At 54.5% G+C, this 22588-nt stretch overlaps 6 protein-coding genes across 6 annotated transcripts; 2 read left to right on the top strand and 4 right to left on the bottom strand.

Moving 5' to 3' along the window:
* Positions 1-212: 212 nt before the first annotated feature.
* On the bottom strand, positions 213-3946 carry LTHEOB_2771 (Arf GTPAse activating protein; the record flags this gene model as incomplete). Its single annotated transcript, XM_035511620.1, has 6 exons — positions 213-1611; positions 1661-3080; positions 3129-3195; positions 3243-3632; positions 3694-3827; positions 3883-3946. 6 exons carry the CDS (start codon positions 3944-3946, stop codon positions 213-215), a joined length of 3474 nt encoding a protein of 1157 aa, XP_035363497.1.
* A 2894-nt stretch (positions 3947-6840) lies between these two features.
* LTHEOB_2770 (Lipase class 3) lies at positions 6841-8004 on the bottom strand (the record flags this gene model as incomplete). Its single annotated transcript, XM_035511619.1, has 2 exons — positions 6841-7695; positions 7747-8004. The coding sequence occupies 2 exons, from the start codon at positions 8002-8004 to the stop codon at positions 6841-6843; spliced, it is 1113 nt and encodes a 370-aa protein (XP_035363496.1).
* Positions 8005-8414: 410 nt separating this feature from the next.
* LTHEOB_2769 (uncharacterized protein) lies at positions 8415-9608 on the top strand (the record flags this gene model as incomplete). The annotated part of the gene is made up of 3 exons (XM_035511617.1): positions 8415-8945; positions 9002-9439; positions 9489-9608. 3 exons carry the CDS (start codon positions 8415-8417, stop codon positions 9606-9608), a joined length of 1089 nt encoding a protein of 362 aa, XP_035363495.1.
* A 1919-nt stretch (positions 9609-11527) lies between these two features.
* Positions 11528-13367, bottom strand: LTHEOB_2768 (MFS transporter; the record flags this gene model as incomplete). Its single annotated transcript, XM_035511616.1, has 3 exons — positions 11528-12584; positions 12635-13056; positions 13116-13367. 3 exons carry the CDS (start codon positions 13365-13367, stop codon positions 11528-11530), a joined length of 1731 nt encoding a protein of 576 aa, XP_035363494.1.
* A 4644-nt stretch (positions 13368-18011) lies between these two features.
* LTHEOB_2767 (uncharacterized protein) lies at positions 18012-19222 on the top strand (the record flags this gene model as incomplete). Its single annotated transcript, XM_035511615.1, has 2 exons — positions 18012-18131; positions 18194-19222. The coding sequence occupies 2 exons, from the start codon at positions 18012-18014 to the stop codon at positions 19220-19222; spliced, it is 1149 nt and encodes a 382-aa protein (XP_035363493.1).
* Positions 19223-19743: 521 nt separating this feature from the next.
* LTHEOB_2766 (Nuclear pore protein) lies at positions 19744-22342 on the bottom strand (the record flags this gene model as incomplete). Its single annotated transcript, XM_035511614.1, has 4 exons — positions 19744-20186; positions 20236-20947; positions 21068-21450; positions 21526-22342. 4 exons carry the CDS (start codon positions 22340-22342, stop codon positions 19744-19746), a joined length of 2355 nt encoding a protein of 784 aa, XP_035363492.1.
* Between the last annotated feature and the right edge of the window lie 246 nt (positions 22343-22588).

Genomic DNA, 22588 nt, shown 5'->3' with positions numbered 1-22588 from the left:
CTCGCAAAGGCGCGAAAAAAAAAAGAGAAAAAGAAATGAAGTCCAGAGAGCCGCCCGCCTCGCATACACACACAAAAACAAAACATGATACTTTAAGAATCCACCAACCGTTTTCGCTCCAGGCACATGACTTTCGCAGCAAACCGTGACCACATGGGGACTCTCCTCACTCTGGCCTTCCTTCTCGTAACGCCAGACGCCTCTCTTAAACTTCAGAACATCCGCCGCGAACTATATGATTCATCGGACTTCATCAGCCTTCCGCCCGCTGACACACGCTTCTGCAACTTGGCATCTCTTTCTTTGGTACGCTCACCTGGTGAGCTTCCATTGCCTGCCATGATAGTTGGCAGAGCGGTTATGGTGTCGCCACCACTGCTGTTGGAAGCATTATTACCATTTTGAGTGCTGCTCGCCCCGGGGCGTCTTCCGTCACGCTGGTCTTGCTTCTGCTCCAGGTACAATCGTGCCGATATGCTCAACGGGAAGGGCGATGGCGTGTTTGGTATGTCAGCTCCGTTCTGCATCAACAACTCTGCCACCGGGAAGGATTTCCGACCCGCGGTAGGGGCACCTTGAGGAGGTTGACCGGGTGAGCTAGCGGGTGAGGCAGTGTCTGCAGGAGACGCCGGATCCGCGGCCGAGAGCGCAAGGTAAACAGCCGGGGTGCTGCGGGACTTGTCTGTCGCGTTGGGGCTCGCCTTCAGCGCAAGGGCATATAGCACGTTCTGGATATCGTTCTTCTTGACAGACGCAAGAAGCGTCTCCTCTGGCGTTGCATAGTGTGAGAGTGTTGCGGAAATCGGCTGAACAAAGGCTCGCTCCGCATATTTCTGGTTGATGAACTTCAGGCGCTGCTCTCGAGTAGACGTAGGTCCAGGCTTCAGAGTCCCCTCAAGCTTGGCCTCCCAAATCATATTGCTGACGCGGTTGCCGATCTTGAAGAGCAATTCGATAATATCTGTCGTGAATGAATGAACGTCCAACGTGAGTGAGCGGACCTTTGAGATATGAGTTCCTAAAGAACGATGGATTCCGCTGCATTCGATGCAAACCACGATTCCGAGGTTGATCGACACCCAGTCGACCTTGCTCTCTGATCCGCAGTCTGCGCAATACTTGTTCCCGGCGTCAGCTTCGCGGATCTGCTCGAGGAGTTTGTTAGCTTCTCCAGCGGCTTCAGGGCTACGGTACGAAGGCCTGTCGCCGACCGTCGCGTGACGTGACACAGGCTTGTCTTTGCTCGTATTTCCAGAATTCCTGTGGCCAGAGAGCGACGTGCTCTTGCCAGTAAGGACCGAGGCGATGTCCCTGCGTGTTGACTTGTCCAACGATTCCGTGGGCACGGGGTCGGCAATGCCCTTGTTCTCTACAGCAGTTTGCAGCGCATTATTAATCGCGTTGATCCAGGTCCTGAGTTCGTCTTCGCCCGTGGTCTGGTAGACGCGCGTAAACTGGGGCGTGATGACCTCGAAACAAAATCGTCTTTCGGAGTTGCGAGCTTCTCGAACCGAGGCCACGCGAAGGTCAATCGGCGTCATGTGCAAGTTCATCTTGTTCTTCCAGTCAGAGTACTCAGAAAGTTTGCCCTCGCCGACCGTTATCCAGAATCTACACATGATTTAGCAAACGAGGGCCTGGAACCAGAAAATCCACTTACTTGTGCCAGGCTTGCTTGTTCAAGCCCTTTGGATCGATATGGCTTCCAGGTCTGCTGAGTGCCCAGAGCAAGCCTTCCTTATGAGGAGGATGCGCGTCTTGGCCATCTCCACCTGCTTTGTCTTCAAGGTCGCGGATACCTTTGAATTTGTTGTTCTGACCAGGGCTAGTAGCCGGAAGCGATCCAGAGGACGGTCCGCTGTTTAATCCCGGGGTAACCGGCATGGCTGCAGTCGAGGGCGGAGATCCTATTTGCGGAGGTGGAGAGACAGTGCTCTTGAATACAGGTGCTATGCTGTCGGAGCGTACTTCATCTAGAGGGACGGCTCTTCCATTCGCCTGCGCCAGAGTTGACATTGTAGAAGGCTCAGGTTCTTTGTAGGCACTTCCACTCTTCTCAAGAGCTCTTCGCTTCTCCTCACGTTCGGCACGTTGGAGTTGGAACTCCTTGTCAGCCTCCTTGACTTCTTGAGTGAGTGCCTCGAGCTGCGGGAGCATCGACTTGACTTTGTCGGCCGTCGCCATGAAACCCTTGGCTTGTGCATCCGCATACTTTGTGAGGTACGAGAGGACTTCCTGATTCTTCCTTCCACCGTTCAGATCCTGGATGTAGGAAGAATAATCAAAGCGCTTCAGCTCAAAATTCCGGCGTTTCGTCTGGTATTTTGTATCCGTCTCTGTCCGCCTCTTCTCCTTCATCGAGTCCTGCCTCTGTCCGAGATAACGGCTGACGTATGAATAGTATTCTTTGCTCTCCTCTTCGAAATCCTTCTTCTTGGATTCCGCTTGTTTGATATCGACATTGTAGAGCTTAGAAATGGGTTCGATGATCAGTTTTTGGACATTGATGGTGTTGAGCTTTTCGTAGGCCAGGATTTCGCGCGCGATTTTGTCAAAATAATGGTCAATGGCCGGTTGCACCGAGTTCGAGTTCGGGGTCGCCGTGTCCTTCAAAGCTTCGATGAGCTCCGCGACTGCATTGTTACTGATGACCTGGGCATCCATTGTAGCTTCCGCCTTCTTCAACACCCGCTTCCACTTCGAACGCATGTCTGACGTGTTCTTCTCGAAATTCTTGAGGTTCGCGCGGAAAACGGGTCCATCATCCAAAGCACTGATATCCTCGGCCGGTCGTTGACAGGATAGGTCGACTTTGACGGGGCTGGTGTTATTAGTGTTGGTTAGGGTGAGAATATTGCTCGAATATGTGTTGTGCGTCGGAACCAGGCCCAAGGCGTGCTCCGGAATGGCCTCAATCGCGGGCGAAACGGGTTCGCGGATCTCCTTGTACTCAGCACCGTCCGAGTCGCTGACACGAGATTCAATTGACTGAGCAGAAGGAACGCGGAGTCTGGGAGGCACGCTCAATTCCAGGAGTGGGGACGGTGTCTTGGGGCTGAGAGGAGCGGGTTTCTGCGTGTCTTGGATCAGTTAGCACATTGTTTCAAACATTACAGATCATTCCTTACTTTGGACCCAGAAAGCAAAAGTTGCCAGTGTATCCAAGCGGTGCGCGCGGGGATCATACTCCACAAACTGGCAGATCGTTAGCAATTTCTCGACGGGACCGAGCGCAAACCTACGCTGCAGGCGTTCCTCCAGCCGCCGCCTCTATCCTCCAGAACGCGCGGAGGCCTCCACTTCCAGGACCATTGAAATTGAACGGACGGGCTGCCCATTGTCGAATAATCGCCCACCAATTCAACATTTGGGTTTTTGTGCAGATTGGGGTCCGCGTGGAATTCTCTGGTCACCAAGTTTTCCAGCTCTTTGCTGCTGCCCGCGAATAGAAAGGTGAGGCCATTGATGACGGTGTCCACAGGCGCAAGCGTGCTGACGGGGATGGCGGGATTGCTCGCGGTCTGGAAAGCCTTGGTTTGGCGGAGAACAAAGGTGAAGTTGAAGGTGAGCTCATCGTCGTTCAGCAGGCGGATCAGGAAGCTGGGCGGCGCAGCGGGAGAGGTTTCGGGGTCCTATCAGGCGGAAGTCAGTGTGAACCCCGCTTTTTTCCGCGGCGGGCGTTCGGCGGCGTACCTGAACGTATTCCACGACGCTGTCGTCTCCGAAGTCCCGCCTCGCATTGTACCGGGTGGCGGGGAAGGCGTTCGGGGTGATGTTCAAGAGGAGGCGGCCGCGCGCGTTGGTGACGGTGATGGCGGCGATGGAGACTGCACAAAGAGGTCAGCGTGGCTTCAGGAGAGGGTCGCGCAAGGCCCGACGCACAGCGATTCTGGTCGCGCAGGAACAGAGGGTCGCCCTCGCCCTGGCGACTGTTGACGTTGCCCATGTGCGGCGAGGCTGCTGCTGGCGGGGCGCCAGCGGCGTCGAGCAGCTCGGGGTCGGTCAGGCTATGCGGGAGGACTTGCGCTCCTGAGGACTCGCGGGCTTGCGGCTCGCGGGCTCCTGGGCAGGAGAGCAAGAGCTTGGAGGCGCGGGCCCTGAATTATGTGGCTCGGTGGGCTGGTCTGCGGGCGGGCGGGTCGCAGCGAATTGAGGCGGCGCGAGGTGGGCTCAGGGCGCGCGCGCGGAGCGGTAGCGGATGCTGGGCTATGTGGTGCTGGGGAATGGGCTCGCGGGCTTGGTGTCGCGGCCGGCGGTGCTGGGGCCTGGATGGGTTGTAGGGGTGACGGCGGGCGCGCGAGCGGAGAGTCGCAGAGGTGGTGGCCGGCGCGATACGATCCAGGGCACGCTTTGGGCGGCGCTCGAAGCTTGACCAACGAAAATAGAGCTGCAGCTCCGCTTCAAATCGCGCAATGACGCCGCAGGGACCTGGCATCCCGTGCGTGGACGGCATGACTGGCTCCATGCACACGTGAACCAGAGTCACGGCGTTGTCGCCCAACGCCGCGCCCGCTCGCCGCCGTCTCACCTAGAATGGCCCTCGACGACCTAATCTCCCCGGCCTTGGCATACATCAGCGCGCGAGGTGCGGACGGTGCTGTGCCCCGGAACGGCGCAGGCCGAGTCATGCAGCGGGGGCCGTGGCCAAAATGTTTGAGATCCGCTGCTTGCAAGGAATCGCGAGGCACACCCTCCCGCCACCCCATATCACGACGCACCGCCCCGAGATCTGAGCAGCGATCGTGCCAGCCGCGCGCCTCTCAGGTACCGGAGTCCTCGAATCACACCCCACCTTTGTCAAGTGCCGCCTGCCGTATACGAGCCGTGGCCGCCTTCGGAAAAGAAAAAATTCGCAGATGCCTGCTTGCCCACCAGGAACACGAGTCACTCGTTGCGCATGACGTGGAAGACGCGTGGGTGAACCACATGCATACAGCAATTTCATCCTTCGCAACCACGTTTCACAAGTCAAATTATTGTATTGCAACCGACCTGCTGAAGTTGTTGCATGACATCTGCTTCGCCTGCCCATGGGACCACCTCGCCATTCCTTCTGCCACATCACGCTATCACCAAGAGTGATCAATTCCAGTTTTCAAAACTGTATAACGTGTACACCAACACTTGTCTGCCTAACGATGGCAAACTCCGTTGACCCTGAAGGCCCGCATGTTTGCTCTATCCTTAATGCCCAACTCTCCAAGCATATCCGGAATTTTTAGGATAACCGCAATCAGGTTGGTACTGTGATGACACAAAGAAGTCTACCAGTGGTCCCTGCCACAATTGTTGAGGAATATTCTTGGTTCGGCTCATCTTCAGTTCATTATACAGTTGGTGTAACCGAGAACTAGGGCGCTCAAAGAATATGTTTGATCATCGAACTCATCAAGAAAGGCAAGTTTGGGCTTACATGCAGATAAAAGGCAGTAGTTCAGTAGCGGTTGCATCTGTTCAGAGCTAGAATGATATCATATTGTTATTTTAAACCCTCCATAACCTTCATTTATTTGTTGCTTTTTTTTTCACGCGTGGCTTTTTGATATTTTGTTTTTACTTTTCAAAAGAGAGCCGGGGTGTTGACTCCCCTGCCATCCCTCCTTCCCATCAACATCACTCGAAAAAGCCGCACCAACGTTATTGGACAACACCGTGGCCTGACGGATGATGAACTCACGTCCTCCGCTAAGGAGTTGGTCTCCGTCTTCTGGAATCCATGCGAGTACTACACATCCGGTTGTACCTTCTCATCGCCATGGTGAACCCTTGTTGAAAAGCACGAGGCTAGGTGCTCTCTCGAGAAGGCTCTGCAGCGCCAGATTGGAGAAATCCTTTCTCTGCCGTGTCAAGGGGTGTATTAAAAAATTTATTTGAAAGGATAACCTGAAGATGCACTTTCACTAGCGTTAACTGGACCGGCGTATATGTCGGGAACCGAATTACGCTTTCGGGGTTTCCGCAACAGAATACTCCTTTAATGAGCATCGCTGCCGTCATCATAGTCGCCTTAGGCAGTCATCCTGGATTCCTCGACCATGTCAACTAAAGGGCAAGTGTGTGAGAGCTGATTTTAGCAAAAACTCTCAAAGGTAAGGCGCCATCTCGTCGGAAAACCATTCAAGCTCTACGAGGACCTGATCGCTGCTTTTTTTTTTTTTTTAGTTCCTCCTGAGAATGACAATGGCCATGAGGATGTAGAATCGCCATTTCCAGAAATTATGGCTTTTGACGACAGTAACGTTGGTCGGGAGGGAAGGAAGGACATGGAGGCGAACCAAACAGCAAGGAGGAAGAGGAAACAGAGCATGTAGTTTGTATGAAGGTGTACTAGTAGCTCTATAGCTTAGGGTTAAGTTTAAGCCCGTCATTTCGGTCGTCCAGAGCAGTTGTCATTGCTTACATTTCCTACAAGCCCTGTGTAATCCCTTCAGTCATGCACCGGGGGATAATGATTAATTGTATTAACTGTTTTTGCCGGTTTCCCCATTAAAGCAACTACCCAGCTTTTTTTTTCCCCGCCAGTGGATGGACAATCTGAATGAGAGAATAATGCCAGTGAATGAGCATTTCATCTCCACCGTTGTAGGGAAGTTATTAACCCACGTACTGCGCAACGCGTCAACTGTACAAGTGCATCCCAGCGTCCGGCCATACTTGACGCTGGAAAAGTTCATTAACATGCCGTGATAACAACACCCCGAATTACTCCATGAGATCAATTTCGTGCACCTTCCATTACCAGCCAACCCGCCCAACCCGGTTTTCAACCAAACTGAGTCTGCAAATAGCGTACCATTACCCCAATTTTGTCCACAAATTAATCACCTCGTAGGCCAAAGCTCATTCCGACTTGGGAGATTTTTTTCCACTGGGTGGGTACCTGCCCTTCCAATCCCAGGGATCGCCACCAGGGACGCAGAGCCCCAGCCTCCAGAAATAGTCACGATGGGCCCAGAAGAGCTGCCAGAGCTTGAACCGCGCAGGGATCCACGCGCCGTGATCGCCGCCGGCGATGCAGTCCAGATCTTCGTCAGCTGAGCAGACGCGGATATCGGCAACACTCGGCGGCAGGTCAGCCTTGTCGATGTAGATCTCCCCGCCATGCATGTGGTATCCCCATTCTTCCAGGGGCAGCAGCGGCACGGGATCCGACACGTGCGTGACCCGCCTGAACCGGATGTCCGTGTCTTTCCCAACAGTCGTCATGTTCTCTCCCACGTTGAACCGGCTGTCGATGTAGTGCACCAGGCCTTCGTTGCCGACACGTGGTTCTCCAAATGTGGTCACATGCGGGTCCCAGCCACGAGCCTTGAAATCTAGCGCGGCCAGCGCAGCCACCGCACCGCCCAACGAATGCCCGACCAGGGTCAGCTTGTAGTCCGGGTGCTTTTCCATTGCTTCGACAACGTGTGGTAGAACGACTTCTCGCGTGTTGATCCAGGACTGGTAAAATCCAGTATGGACGGTGCAGTTTGCACACTTGGGAGGCTTCGCGTCCGGCGCGTCATCATCATCGCCTCCATCATCCTCTCCAGGGTACGGGATATACTCCTGCGGAACAGTCGACAAGTCCACAATGGTGTTGGCAAGGGAATACGTCCCGCGAAACGCTAGGATGATGCGCGGGACCGAGGGAGGATGCGACAAAGCGATGTAGCCACAAGAATCGGAAAGGAGAGGACCAGTGTTCCAGGCCTGTGACTGTCAGCTATAGCGTGGGCCCCTAATAGCTCATCAGAGCCGTACTTTCACCAACTCGAAGTCGGGGAATTCATTGCAGCGACTGGCGCAGGTGAACGGCTTCGCAATGCCCAGGCCAGTGACGCCGACGCAGTATGAGATGTCGACGATGCGCGCGAGCTCCTCGAGCTCGGCAAACAGCGCTGTTGAGATATTAGGCGAGAGAGTGGCGGGAGCTGAGGGCTGAAGCGGCGCTTGGAGATTTAAGACGGCGGCAGCGGTCGCGAGGCACGGCAGAGTGAGGAGTCGCTGAGCGAAACGCATCGCGATCGCGGGCGGAGCATTCTCGTACGAAGGTCAGCACACGTAATGTCGGGGCGGGAGAGTGTTGAGGGCAAGGCAGAGGAGCATAAGAAGACTGGGCGTGGTGAAGCTTGGTCACCTTGTCGCCGCGCGTGATTCGCCCGGGCCCGGCGGAGGCTTGGCGCCTACGTCATGCTGTTATTCCTTGTCCGCCATAACATCACCGTTAGGAGCCGGCCGGACGCGGCGAGACCATCGAAGCCTTTCTTCTCCCGATATCCGCCCACCCTCACCTGCACTTCCCTCTGCAAGCCCCTCACTATCCCGGCGCCGCCCTTCTTATGTCGTCGTAATTCTCTCTCGCTCACCACTCCAACGCCAGATTATTTTCTTCGTGCCCCAATTGCAAGGCCAGAAATAACCCTGACAAAATGACCAACGGCACCGAGTTGCCCGTTACCCAGGTCGACTTCGCACCACCTCAGGAACGGAGACCCAGCCAGCCTCCATACGACCCTACCGGGAGCATAGCCGGCCTTCTGCAGGTCCCAGGTGCCAATAATGCCAATAACAACAAGGAGTCCACGCCCGGCTCGTCCTCGACGCCGTCGCCAAGCAGGCCCGGATCCACGCGCGCCTCGTCCATCAACGCCATGAATGCCAACACCCAAGTCCGCTACGAGGACCCGGACTTCACGCATCCGCCCGAGCTCAACTACACCCTGCGCACACGGAAGAAGAGCATTTTCTGGTTCTGGCTGTTGATTATTCTGGATTGCGTTTGCATGCCAATCGCTCTATACTTTGGTCTCTGGTACGGAACGAGCTTATCTCACAATGCTGTTTTCAGCATCAGCACCGGCGCCCTCGGAAGCGTCTCGATCTTTGAATACTTCATCCGTTTCCACCGGCTATGGAAGAAGGGCTCGACTTGCCGAGTCATTGGCGCCAAGCGCTTCTATGTGAGTTACATGCACCACCTTCTTGTCGCTTACACGTCTGTCTAACCTGCAACCAGCTTGATTGGTTCCACTGGAATCTCTCCGTCGCCTGGATAGCCGTGATGATCGAGCTGATCGTCGGCACCGTGCCGGAAGAGCCGCCGATCCGCCTGCTGGCCATGCCGGTTCCGAGCATGGTCTTCGCCTTCGGCGTCGAGATGCTGGTCATGGACATCGCCCGCATCGCCGGATACCGCGCCCCGATCCGCATTTCGTCGCTGCCCCGCGGCTCGCCGCTGCGCCCGGGCATCTACTCGATCATCGAGGACATCTGCGCCGTCGACGGTAGCGGCGGCACCGAGTTCCGCCAGCGCCTCAACCTGCGCTACATGGCCAGCCACCACTTCCGCCTCATGCTGCACCGCCTCACGCTCTTCTGGGCATTCGGTGCCTGCGCTATCGCGGCCATTACCACTGCCCTCATTTTCACTATCCAGAGGGATGCAGCCTATGTGGTAAGTTTCTTGTGCCTCCAACTAATGGTTCTGATAATAACTGTATTAGGTCGGTTGGGTTGTGCCCTTCATCTGGGCAGGTATCTGGGCTGGAATCACCCTGGTCTGGGTTCAGAAGAGTCTGAAGCGCGAATATGAGACCTGGGACGAAGTCAAGTGGAAGGCTTAATTCCGCACGACTCATTTGATGTTTTGATCTTTCTTCATGTTTGATATCCTCTGATGCTTTCACGACACCTGTGCCTTTTTTTGAGGGGAACGGAAAAAAAGTTGGGACCAAGGGGTTCTGTTCGGATTGATGAGTATACCTAGAGCAACAAGTTCCTTGCTGTACAAATAGGTCTCCTTTCTTGTTCATTTCGGGGGAGCATCGAGTAGACCTCTGCATTCTATTGAAGGGTGGGCGGCCCTTTTTCTGAGACTTGACTTGTATTATTACGGTAGATCTATCTTGCTTTCCCTACGAGATAGCTTTCATCACGCTTCACGAATGTATTAATGGACAAGACTTTTGTTAACGCTGAAGTCTTGACAGGCACAAGGCGAACCACAGGATATCAATCGTCCATGTGCATGCAGGGCTTACTAGAAATGACGACGCATCACCCCACCCTCATCGCCCCCACCATAGCATCATAGATCAATAGCGCGTGCGCGGCCCAGACGTGCCAAGCCACCAGCTGATAGTGGATTTTTCGCCGGAGGAGGGAAAGGAATCCTGACCAAACGATGACGCCGTTCGAAACCTCACCCGTTTCCAGGGCAGCATAGGCTTCACGCCCATTCCCATACCACCCGGTAGGCACGGGACGCACCATTCCTGGACTTTAACTTACTCGGGAGAGTTTAAAGAAAGAAGGGAGCGGGAGGGGGATATGTTCCGCATCACGCGATATGTGTACGACGCGCGCGTGCACGCACAACCCCCTCTCGTCCCGTCCCTCCTCTCCAGAGAAAAGAAATTCGGAATCGCCGGGGGTCCCCGGAATCATTCGCTCTCGATCGAAGTTGTGCGCGGTCTTTTCCGAGCGTATCCGGTGGCCGGGTCGGAAAAGACGAGGAAGCATGCTCGTGGATTGGAGGCAGGGGAAGACAAGGAGACACATTGACGATTAGGTTGATCGAGAAACCAACTTTTGCAGGGTGAAACTAGCGTAACAATAGGCACTGTAAGATAGGTACTACCTACGCATAGGCCGGCCACCCCCCCTCGGATGTCCCGGACGGTTCGGTGGAGACGGACTCTCGGCAGCGCGGAAGACGGCGGGTGGGCGAAATGTGGGGCCAACTATGGGGAAAGGGCGATTAAGGTTAATGAGACGACATGTATACACTTGTTGTGCGACGGTTTGTTCGTCTGATATATTATTGCGATGGTGTGTGGGCGGTCGCGGTTGAGGCGCTGGTTAGGATCATTGCTAGCTCGTTACTTGTTGCTTACTTATGACGTCTGTTCTGCACAGGAATCGCAGCCCTCCCCGCCCGACTCCCTCGATGCCAAGCGAAATGGTCTCGCGCTCGCCGGTGAAGGAGCGCGTTGATCGGTGAGAATAGGAATAGGCGCGCATTCATGCATATGTAGTGTATCTCGCGTTAGCGTACACCTTGCAAGTGCATTTAACGTTAGTGCACCACCTTGCATCAGTGTACCTCAACTACTTGTACCACACGTGGGCAAGAGCCTCAATTGAAGAAGAACAATGTGAGTTCATTCGTTTATCATCTAATAAGCTTGTTTTGGTGTCAAGCCGGGGCCCAATGCACCATCTACGGGTAAAGCGGCTCGACCTTTAGTCTACCAGAGTGAAGATTTCGAACAAATGTGGTCCCCTAAACCCAAGGGGGACCCTCCCAAAGAAAAATAAACGCCAGTGCTATGCACAACCATAACTCCGATATTGTACATACACACATTAATATCTGTTTTTTTGGGGCCCACCGTCTACCCGACGGGCTTCTATTCAAGGCATTCTGGAAAAGTGAAGAAGCTCCTGGGGTATAACTCGTCAAGGAATAACGCGCGAAAAGAACGATGAGCAGAGATGGAGAGAACTGGTGAGCGTGGTCGGAAGAACGAGACGAGCGCGTTCAAGCACCGCCGCCCATCTCGATCTTCTTCCCCTTGACGCTGATCCACTTGACGCACAGAGCGAACACAAAGCTGAGCGCGGACATAGCGACGCTGACGTAGAAGGTCTCGGTGAGAGCGTCGTTGTAGGCGCTGAGCACGGCATCGAGGTACTGGGGGAAGGCGCGGGTGATGGCGGACTGTAGCTCGGTGGCGCCAGTGGACAGGACTAGCCCTTGCAGCTGGGCGCCGCCCTCGGGGATGGCGGCCGAGATGTTCTTGATCAGCTGGTTTGTGTAGACGTTCTGGCCGACCGACACGAACAGGGCGCCGCCCAGCGTCTGCGAGAACATGATGATGGCGGTGCCGATGGGGATGTCGGCCGTCGGCAGCGCCGCCTGCACTGCGATCAGCGTCTGCTGCATGCCGAAGCCGACACCCGCACCAAAGATGAACTGGTAGCCGATCCACTTGGAGTGGCCCGTGTCGGTTGCGAGCGTGGTCAAAAGGCCGGCGCCGATGGACATGAAGATGGAGGAGAGGATCATGAAGGGCACGTAGTGGCCGATGACCGACACGAGGACGCCGGCAATCATGCTGATGATGACCAGGCCGAGGACCATGGGCAGGTTCATGATGCCCGACTTGACAGCCGTGGCAGCCTTGATGACCTGGAACCAGATAGGGATGTAGTAGACCATGATGAAGAAGGCAGCGCCAAGGAGGGCAGAAAAGAAGGCGCAAGCCCAGACGGTTCGGTCCTTGAAGACGCGGGGCGGAACCGTAGCTTTCTCCTGCTTCCAAATCTGGATTCCGATAAAGATGCCGATCAGGACGCCGAAGACGACGAACAGAGCAATGATTCTGCCATTGCCCCACGCGTACCTGGAACCACCCCATTGAAGAGCGAGAAGCAGGGACACGATGGCAGGAAGGAAGACGGTAGTTCCATAGATATCGAACTCGTTGAGCTTGGCCTTCCAGCCAGATGCCGTGTTCTTGACGATCTTGGGCGACTTGAAGAAAAAGAAGATGAAAATTGCAGTGACGAGACCGAAGGGGAGGTTGATGTAGAAACTTGAGTGCTGTTAGAGCCAGTGCGCAATTGAGCATCGGGTTAGACTTACCACCAGCGCCAGGTCACCTTGTCGGTAAATACACCTCCCAGAAGAGGACCGGCGATACTAGCAATTCCGTACATGGCGCCAATGAGACCGGTGTAGGTAGGGCGCTGACGCAGAGGAACGGTTTTGCTGACAATGAGAATGGCGCCGGAAAAAATTCCAGCGGAACCCAGACCGGCAATGGCTCTTCCGACAATCAGGGCGTCTGAGGTCGGGGCAATGCCACAGATGAAAGAGCCGAGCTCGAAGATGAAGAGGGCGATCAGGTATGTCCATTTGATGGAGAAGAAGGTGTACAGTTTGCCAAAGGTAAGCTGGAAGGCGCAGGTGGTGAGCAGGTAGCTAGAGCCGTACCAGCCCACATCGTCGAGGGCTTTGAACTGGTCAGTGATGCGCGGAATGGCGGTGGAAATGATGGTGTTGTCCTGCGATTCGACGGATTAGCGAGAGGAATTGGGGCGCTGTGGGAAAAAGCAAAGCTCACCAGGGCCATGCAAAAGACGGAAAGACACAGGGCGGTCGTGATGAAGCCCAGCTTCCATGACTTTGGATACTCGTCTTCGTCCTCTTGCTGCGGCGACGCTTCGTCGGCAGACTTTTCTTTGGACTCCTGGATCTCCTCGGCAGGCATGGCGGTCGTGTCAACGGCGTCTTTGCTGTCGGTGACAGACGGCGGGGCGCTGGACTTTTGAGACGGGGCGTCCATTGTTGCGGGCTTGTCCTCGGAGCCGACCATGATGAAAGGACCGAAGCAGGGGCGTCTTTATTCGGCGGCAAATATGGGGGGAGAGGTTGCCTGAGGTGAGGGAGAGAGGAGCAAGGCAGCGATGATGTATAAAAACCAGCCATGGCGAGCACGGGCGTCACCTGCACCGGAATAGGCTGTTGCCGAATTGGCGGAGCGGCGCAATGTTGAACTGGAACGATGCTGTCAAGTACGCCATGCGGCGGCGTGCCACAAAGCAACGCCAATCAAACGCGCAAAACGCCGGGACACCGCTGGAGCCCCGGCGCAACTGTCATGCCGCCCCAAGCGGGAAAGAATGCGAGAATGGAAAGGGCCACGCGCAGGGCTGCAGCTGCCAAAGGGTGCTGCCTTGCGTCCAGGGCCTCGGGCTCGCATTCGGAGTGACGCCGGCTTCTGTCCCGCTCTCCCCTAGATGGTAGCTCTGTTCCGCCCCTCCACCCCACGATGCTCCGCCAGTTGGTTGTCAGCTGCACCAACACACGCCGTGACTCATCACCCTCACCGTTCAACTCAGCCCTGTGGCCCTCCGGCTCCTTCACGAAAATACCTCGGGCTCAGCCGCAAAGACGTGGCCTTTCGGCGGCATGCTGCACTCCGCTTACCTCGCAAACTTTTCCGTTATGGGTCGATTTTACGGGCCCGCAAGGCACCCACGCCGGCATTTCGGCCTACCCGAAGGGCCGAACCATGCTCTGTTCTTTCCCGAATCCTTCGGCTGCGGCCCAGGCCCTTAGCGCCTGTTGGAAGTCTTTCTTTTTCCGCAACCGGCATCCCGCAACCCTTTGTTTATCGTCGTTTGTTCGCACCACGGACGAATAATCGCGGTCGACGAACGGACGAGAGAAAAAAGCCATTCAGATGATTTCGCAAACAATGCCACTTCGAGCCTACCCCCAGCGCTTGCATATCAATCGTGTCGCTTGCACCCGCAGTTCGCTGCGCCCCGGATTTCGTCTCCCTTCCCCAGACCGTCGCCACGGAAAAGGCTTCTGGACCATGAAGACGTCCAACTAGCCAATCCTTGGGGGCCAGTGTTCGGCAGGTCGAGACTGCGACTAAGGTTAAGTTTCGGAAGCTTGCGCGGCCATGATTCCGGCCCGAACAATTTAGTCGTAGCGGCTCCTTTAATTGAGCAATCGCCCGAAACCAGCGGGAGCCAAACTTCTTATCTGCTAGGGCATGGCCAACGAGCTTCGCAATATATACAAGACGCTCTCCTTTTGTGAGATAAGCTCAGGCTAGCGTCGATCGTCAAAATAGTCCGTTGTCTCCAGATCGCTCGCCCTACTCTTAAAACAATCGCTGCCAACACACCTACCTACTGCAGTTCAGCAACGCCAATGTGCTCCCATCATCCAGCGTCACATTCCTCATTACTTCCTGCACTGTTGTCTCGAGCCATCTGTATGCTTACACATGTACAAACACAGATTATGTTTCGCTCAAGCCTGCTGCACGAAGAGGTAATCGCGTTTGCACATGGTTTTGTTACACTTCGTCGGGTCAAATTTCCGCCGCAACGGTATCAATATACTGTGTACACGGTCCAGCTGCCAAAGTGCCGTTTGCCATGCTTCATCTATCTGCCGAAATGCTCGGGCCGGGAAAAGCATATGAACCGGGCCGGGCCGACGAAAGGAGATCTACAAAATAACGTGGTTGAAGGAGCAGGGCGTGGCCCTTGCGGCTGCGTTGATGATAGTAGCATGTCTCTACTTCCTTGCTTCCCCATTCCTGAGGCACACGACTGCACCGGGAAGGGGTGGTTAGGTACCTGCCGTGATGCACTACTATTAATTGCCGGTGTTCCGCGCAAACGCTTGCGGTGGGCTGTTAGCGTGGCCACCCACCCCCTTTCCCGCAGAACGCGCGTGGGCACCAGACGCTACTGCGTGCGGCTGACTTCGGTTTCACACAAGCCGGCAAGCCACTTCGCATCCGCTACGAATTCGCCTCTCCGCGGAGACTGCCGAGATTGCCTCCACCGTCGTACCCTTCAGGCAGAAGCATTAGCACAGCAGTGATTGGTCCAGGGCTTCAGCTCGGGCTTTGATTTTATTTCCAGAGGTCTTGCCAAGGCTTTCCTAATTCGAAGATCATCTAGCCCTGGACGGAGATAAGCAATAGGTTCGAGACGCAGCGTCCAGGCAGCTGACCCGTCAGCACCGCCATTGACTGACCCGACGCCAGTCATACGGTCATCGCCGACGATGCAGTTACGCGCAATGTTTCAACCTCCCTACTTCTGCACAATTTGCAACGTTGAGTTTGATCGGTTTTGCTTTGTCTAGACTTGGAAGTTTTTATTGCTCGTCTAGCGTAAATTCGTGAACGATTGATCGGCTTCGACATGCTCTTCGTGTAGCTTGTAACTCCGTCGTATCTGTAGAAATGTTAGATAGGAACATTTATACATGTTTATTCCGTACAGCAGTTGTGGTACACGCAGGATGTCTACCACACAAAGCCAAAACATTATATAGCCCGACCGTGTGTACGGTTGTCGGTAATCCTTAGCTTCCTCGCGCCAGCTTATAGCAGTTGATAGTAGATAAAGAACATAAAATTCGTAGGTAGGAACAAGCTTATGTATTTAATGCTTTCCACTTAATTGAAGCAATAAGTAGTAACGTAGGAGATTTAAACCACAGGTCTATTTCTTATTAATACTATTTTATCCGTTCAAAGACCAAAAAAAAAACATATATGGGTATTTGAAGCTATCATCTGGACGAAAATGTATAATTATTAATTCTACATTTGGATCCGGACGATAGCTTCAACTACCCATGAAATGAGGAGGATATCGTCGCAGTTGGGTGAGAGCAACTTTGCTCGTGGTGGTCCCAACGACTTAGAAAGGAAAGAGCGAGAACACCGCAGAACGGCAAAGAAGGCAAGTGCGCTCAAACACGTGATAGGCTATCTTATGACCTAACCGCACCTCGTCGGGTCGTTCATCTATTTTCATCCTCACGCTCTTACTAACCACCGCTTCAAAAATGTCGTCGACTTCGGATACCAAAAGCAATGAGGAGCCTCCGCAAGATCCACCCTCTATCGTCTTCACCTCAGAAGGCGATACTCGCCTTCTTGTCAAAGCTGATGGAGTCAACAAGGTTTTCGTGGTTTCCTCACAAGTAATGCGTTTGGCCTGCGATGCTTGGAGCCGCATGCTGGCTCCTGACGGATACTTCAAGGAGGCCCAACCTACTGCGGATGGCATGAAAGAAGTCGAACTACCGGACGATGAGGGCGAAGCCTTGGCTATCTTGCTCAACATCGCTCACCTCCGATTCGACAAAGTCCCGAGGACATTGGATTTCCAGAACCTGTTGGACGTCGCGATCTTGACGGACAAATATGGCATTACAAGGCTCGTCGAGCCCTGGGTTCATAAGTGGCTGGAAGACGCAAAGGAGACCTTCAACATACGGAACCATGAGCAATGGCTTTGGATCGCTTGGGAGTTCGGAGATGCTGAGACCTTTAATCAAGTCTGCGAACACCTCGTCAAAACCATTTCCGTGTTTGAATCGGAATGTATGCCTTGCATGGAAGGCTTATTTCCTCCTGGAATCGTCGGTAGGTACAACTGTTCCTTTATCGTCGGTGATACTAAAGCAAAATGGAGAACTAACATGATCGTGTAACAGAAAGCATCATCAATGTGCGAGCAAACGTAATTGACGATCTGTTGGAATTATGCTACAAGTAAATCCAAAAGTACGAACAGGGGCACCGACGGGGTCGTGGACGTGAACCAATCTGCAAACAAAATGCGAACAGAGGGGCCTGCGATGCTCTGCTATACGGCCAATTTCTACTACAGCTCCGTAGAATGGGTGTCACTGAACCGAGGGAGACCAATTTGGAGACGAACTGGAGCATCACAACACTCGAGAAGCAGTTGATGTCGATCAGTCTTGAGACGTTCCCCCAAGCGGAGAGCATGGCTACGCACCACCGATGCAACTTCCAGGACGAGTTCACATCTTCCGTACGGAACATTCTTGACGAGATCCCCTCGGCTGTCCTTGATCATCACATAGTACATATTGAACGCCAACACGCACTCCTTCATCCTGGTTGACTAGAGGGCGTTCCAGATTCTTGAGTATGATGCTCGACAATCATTTCAGGCAGTCACCCTGCCGGATATGGAGTTCTTGAGCATGGTGAAGTTGCGTGGGTACATGGCAGCACGGAAAAAGGTGAAAATTGGGAATTTCTAGATATTGATGCTGCCGCGATGGTTAATAGTGGGCGGCGGAAACCAAACAAAAAGATACATAAGGGAAATAGGGTTGAAAATAATTACCCTGAGGTAAAGGTAGAACTAGTAGATTTACAAAACCGACTGTAATGATAGCTTCCCGTTCCTCGCGAGGGTGGTTGCGAAGGATCATATGTTATGGAACTTTCGGTGCCATTGTTTTCTTGGTCTTTAACACATATCCTGAACTTTCCATCACCGTCTTAATAGATCGGAGCTTCTTCGGCAATGGGCCTTTCATGGCTGTCGGAGTAATGTTGAGGTAAACAAACCTCGATCGCATGTCAGTCTGCGAATCCGCTTCACCTCGTACCAACTCCGCGCAACATTGCCACCCGCGCTGAAAGTCAAGCACGATGTCCGACGAAGAGCCTTCCTCCATGGACTTCATGTCCGATGGCGACGAAGAGTCGGCCACTTCCAGCGAATCCATACCGCAACGTCTCGACAGCGCTTCGCTTTTTGCCAGCAGTCCGGTCAGTGCCCACCTTTACCTCACCACAACGAGCCGTCGATGATACTCCTAATCAAGCAATAGCCCGGCGTAAACAACGGCCTCCCGTACTCCGCCAAAGGCCGGCATCTCAGCATCGGTAACCTTCCGAAGACACATACCGACGTCCACGTCGGCAAGTGCATGCGCAACAACAACAACATGCCGCACCAGGACAGCAGCTCTTCTTCCACGCGCCGCCCACAGACGAAGTTCGAGGACAAGGACGACGACGACGACGACCCCAAAACCGCACTCGCCGAGCTGTGGGGCCGCGACGTCGAGGCATGGCTCCCGCCCGACCTCCCTTACCCCCGCGAACTCATGCGCCTCGACCGGCTGCACACCTGGCCCCCGGACGTCGTCTCCGCGCTGGCCGAGCTGGCAAAGCTCGTCGGCAGCGACGCGGAGCTGCGCGCCGAGGCGCTGGACCACGTGGCGACGGCCGTCGCGGTGCGCAGGGCCATGGCGCACAAGATGAAGACCGGCGGCGAGTTCGTCGTCTGCACCGATGTCGAGTACGCCATTTCGCAGATGATGGTGGACGTGGATGAGGAGGATGACGATGCGATGGTCCGGACTGCTACGCCGCCGAAGTGCTCCTCCTTCTCCGGCGCTTCCCATGCGCAGAGCGGTACGGACAACAACAAGTACGAGCACCAGCTGCCCGCCCAGCAGGAGCTCAGGTGGGTCAACAACAACTGGGAGGGCAATCTGAATCAAGCGCGCCCAACCAAGAAGAGGAGATACGACCCGGAGCTGGGCTCAGAGGAGGGGAGCGTCTGCTCCGACGGCGAGATCCCCGACGGCGTCGACTTCGACTCGTTCCGCCTGCAGAAGAGGAACGCCGCACTTAAGACCAGGGTCGCGGAGTTGAAGGGGGAGAATCGGGAGGTACGGAGGGAGCTGGATGGCGAGAAGATGAGGAGGGAGGACGCTGAGCGCTTTATTGGCATGACGAGGACTTCGATATCCAGGTACCTCGGAGAGCCGAAGCGGGGGGATCCGGAGAAGTACTTGTCAGACACGAGGAACTCGATGACTTCTTACTTGTCAGAGGCAAAGAAGAGGTAGGCCTATGATGATCGCTGATATTGGGACCGCGTAAGATATTTTCGGAATGGGATCAGCAGAGGGTACTTAATTCAGTCTATAAGACTGAAGAGGCAATGCCGTTGTTCCTTTGCCGTAACAAGTTGAATCCTTTCCACTGCAACTCACTGCCGTGCATGTCTTCATTCGAAACATCGGGAACAACCGAGACGACTTGTCATCAATCACAAGGGAAGCGAAATTAACGGAAGAATTTGAGATTTGTTTTTTGCCCTCCAACCTTTCGGCCTTTTTATGATTGATGATTCCACTCCTTGTAATCAACTTTTTCATCCTAAAATTTTCTACGGGTGTCCGTACTGAAAGTTGTGCCCGCTGCCCGCTGACAGCTGTCCCTCAAAAAGAATCTTATGAGGAACTGATGGGTAGCTGAAGTGTGTATCCTGACGCAAAGTATGATTTCCAATTGTCCATTCCTGTCCGCACAGATGCTCCGAATCGGTACGGCTCGTCATGATTGAATCAAACAGTAGTCCAAGAAACTAGTAATCGCGGAGGAGCTTCATCTGGCGCTGGGCGTGCTCGAGGTGGCACTCAAGAACCGGGGAAGCCATTTTCTCATAGATCTTTTCAATGGACCAATAAAGATCACTGGAAAAGTTGCAGTAAATGTGATCTTCAGAGCCGCATCCACAGGGGAACTCGGATATGCTGACGCTCAAAATCTTGCTGAGCAGAGTATCCACACTCCACTTTATGCTTTTGGTACGAGGTCGATTGATACCCAGTCCAGCACATTGGACAGATGTGATCAGAGAACCAAGGATGAGAGAATCGCAGGCTCGCTTTTGTTCCATGCTGTTTCCTCCTTGGCACATTTGCCTCGGATCTTTTTGTTGGTATGCCGATAGGTATCTGACCACGTAGTGGTAGAGGCTGTCCAGCATGCTATCGATGGTCTGTGTCCTAATGCATAGGATTGAATCTGAAAAGAAGTTAGCTCCTATCTTCATGCACAAATATTTCACGCTTACCGAGAAGACCTGGCGGAAAATAGCAGAAGCCTTCATCTGGATCCAGGACCTTGCCTTTCTTGTCCACGCATTTGCCGTCTGCAGAGATTTCAATCTCCTTTGCCAGTCTAATCGCTAGGTCTTCAAGCCTTCGCTCTTCTCCGAGCTCCCAATAGATGAAAAGTAACTCCTCCCGACCGTATTCGTACTCGAATTTTCCGGAGCGCTGTCGGAGGTAATCCGACCACACATCAATCCAGGGTTTCAAGAGAATGGTTGTGCAGTACTTGTTTGATAGCACAATCAAGTCCCTGAGAGTTTCGAACGATAGACTTTGTTTGGGGAGTTTGTCGAATCGGAGGTGTGCAACGTTAAGCAAGATAGTGAGAGCCTTCGGGTCGTCTTCAGGAAATGCTACCTCTTTCATTCCATCTTCGCCGGCTTGAGCCTCTTTGAAGTTGCCAGCAAACACCCGCTTCCAAGGATCGCAGAAGAGACTCATGGCTTTGGAGGAGGCGATGAAAACTTTCTGTACGCCCTTATCATGGACTAAGACGCGAACGTCCCCTTCGTCATCGAAGTACACGACCTCTGGAATGGCCTGGGTCGTGGGAGACGGCGGTGCGCTTTCCGCGACGTTCTCGTTAGAGTCGGGCATGTCGTTTGTCTTTGAGTGAATCGCGGAGATGAAGAAAAGTTTGGGTGTCGTGTCCAGATAGAAGCTCAAGAAAAGCTGTAGCGACCCGCGCTAGTCCGGGTTGGGATCGAATAGCAGGTTTTTGAAGACCCTTCAGAACGCCCCTGGGATTCCTGCACTTTAGAAATGCCTCTTCTGCCTCTCCATATGCCGCACATGTGAATCCAGGACTGGCGAAGGGATGGACCCCAAGACCTTTTCCACTTTCCCCCACAGCTCCGGCGCAAAATTGCAGCTCCCAAAGTGGTTGTGGCGGCAATCAATCAGTTCAACCCGCTTGAGCCTCTCTGCAAATTCCTCGATGCTCATTTTCACCTTGGTTGGGTCCTCTCTCGACGGGCTGAGGCCGTTCTGATGCAGTGAGATGATGAACGAGCCCAAGACCATGGCGTCGCATTCACGGTCATTGTCCACGCCACAATGGCAGCAGACGCTGGCTGTATCTGGGACAGTGTACGAAGCCAGATACCTGTCCTGGTAGCCGTAGCACGCGTCCTGCAGCAGCGCAATCGTCGCCGTCCGCACGCTCATAATGCTCTCTGTACCTCACCAATCAGTGAACCAACTCAACACACATCACAAGAGGCAATGGCAAAAAGGAAGCAATAACGCACCCAAGATATCCGGCGGGAACCAGCCCAGCCCACCCTCCGCATCCAACACCTTCCCGGCCGCATTCACCATCCGCCCCTTATCGTCCACCTGCACCTCCCTGACCAACTTCGCCGCCAAATCCGCGAAGATCTCCTGCTCCCCGAACGCCCACGCGATCCACAACCACTCCTCGTACCCAGGCAAGCCGACCTTCTTCCTCTGCGCATTCACCCACATGGACAACCACGGCTGAAACGCCTTCCCCGCGCCGTACTTCTCAGCCAGCACCGCGACGCCGAGCAGGTGCCTGAAGCTCAGCTTCGCGGGGATCAAACTGAAGCGCAAGTGGGCGATATCCAGCAGGATGGACAGCGCCGTGGCATCATCATCAGGCAGATCAATCTCCTTGGCAGCGGCTCCACCACCCTCTTCCTCATCCAGCTGCTCGCGCTGGGCCTCCTTAAAGTGGCCGTCGGGCGCGAGCATGCGGTCCCACGCGTCGCACACGAGCGTCATGGCCTTGGACGACGCGACGAAGACGTTCTCGACGCCCGCGTCGTTGCGCACCAGCAGCCGCGTGTCGCCCTTGAGGTCGAAGTAGTACGTGCGCCCCACGGGGCTCTTCTCGCCCGGCGTGTCGTTGTCGTCGTCGATGAAGTGGTCCGTGCCGTCCTGCAGCCGCGTCGACATTGTGCGGCTGTTGGTGCGTGCCGGCCGCTGCGAGGGCCGCACTGCTGCCGCGATGGCCGCGTCGTCCGACCCCTCGGTCATGACCGAGAAGCGCGACGTCGGGTCCTGCTGCTGCTGCGCTGTCTGCGTGTTTGTGGCGGTAGCCATGGTGGGTAGTCGTTTTTGTGGACCGAGCGCCGGGAAGGATGGGGCGATGATCTGTGAGGAGGGGCCAGAAGAAAAGCTTGGACGAAAAAGAAACTTTTTGAGGACTGCTACCACGCGATGAGAAGAAACAGAAAAGAAAAGGAGCGAGAGGAGTTGCTCGGCGGAGAAGAAGTGGTCCTGCGGCAAAACGCGGCCAGAGTCCAAGTGGAGCCGCCGTGGCACGCGACAACGCATCATCGGCCGATC

The sequence above is a fragment of the Lasiodiplodia theobromae genome (genome assembly GCF_012971845.1).
Source record: "Lasiodiplodia theobromae strain AM2As chromosome Unknown scaffold_7, whole genome shotgun sequence".
In the NCBI taxonomy this organism is placed as follows: Eukaryota; Fungi; Ascomycota; class Dothideomycetes; order Botryosphaeriales; family Botryosphaeriaceae; genus Lasiodiplodia; species Lasiodiplodia theobromae.
This window is presented reverse-complemented; position numbering and strand designations above follow the sequence as displayed.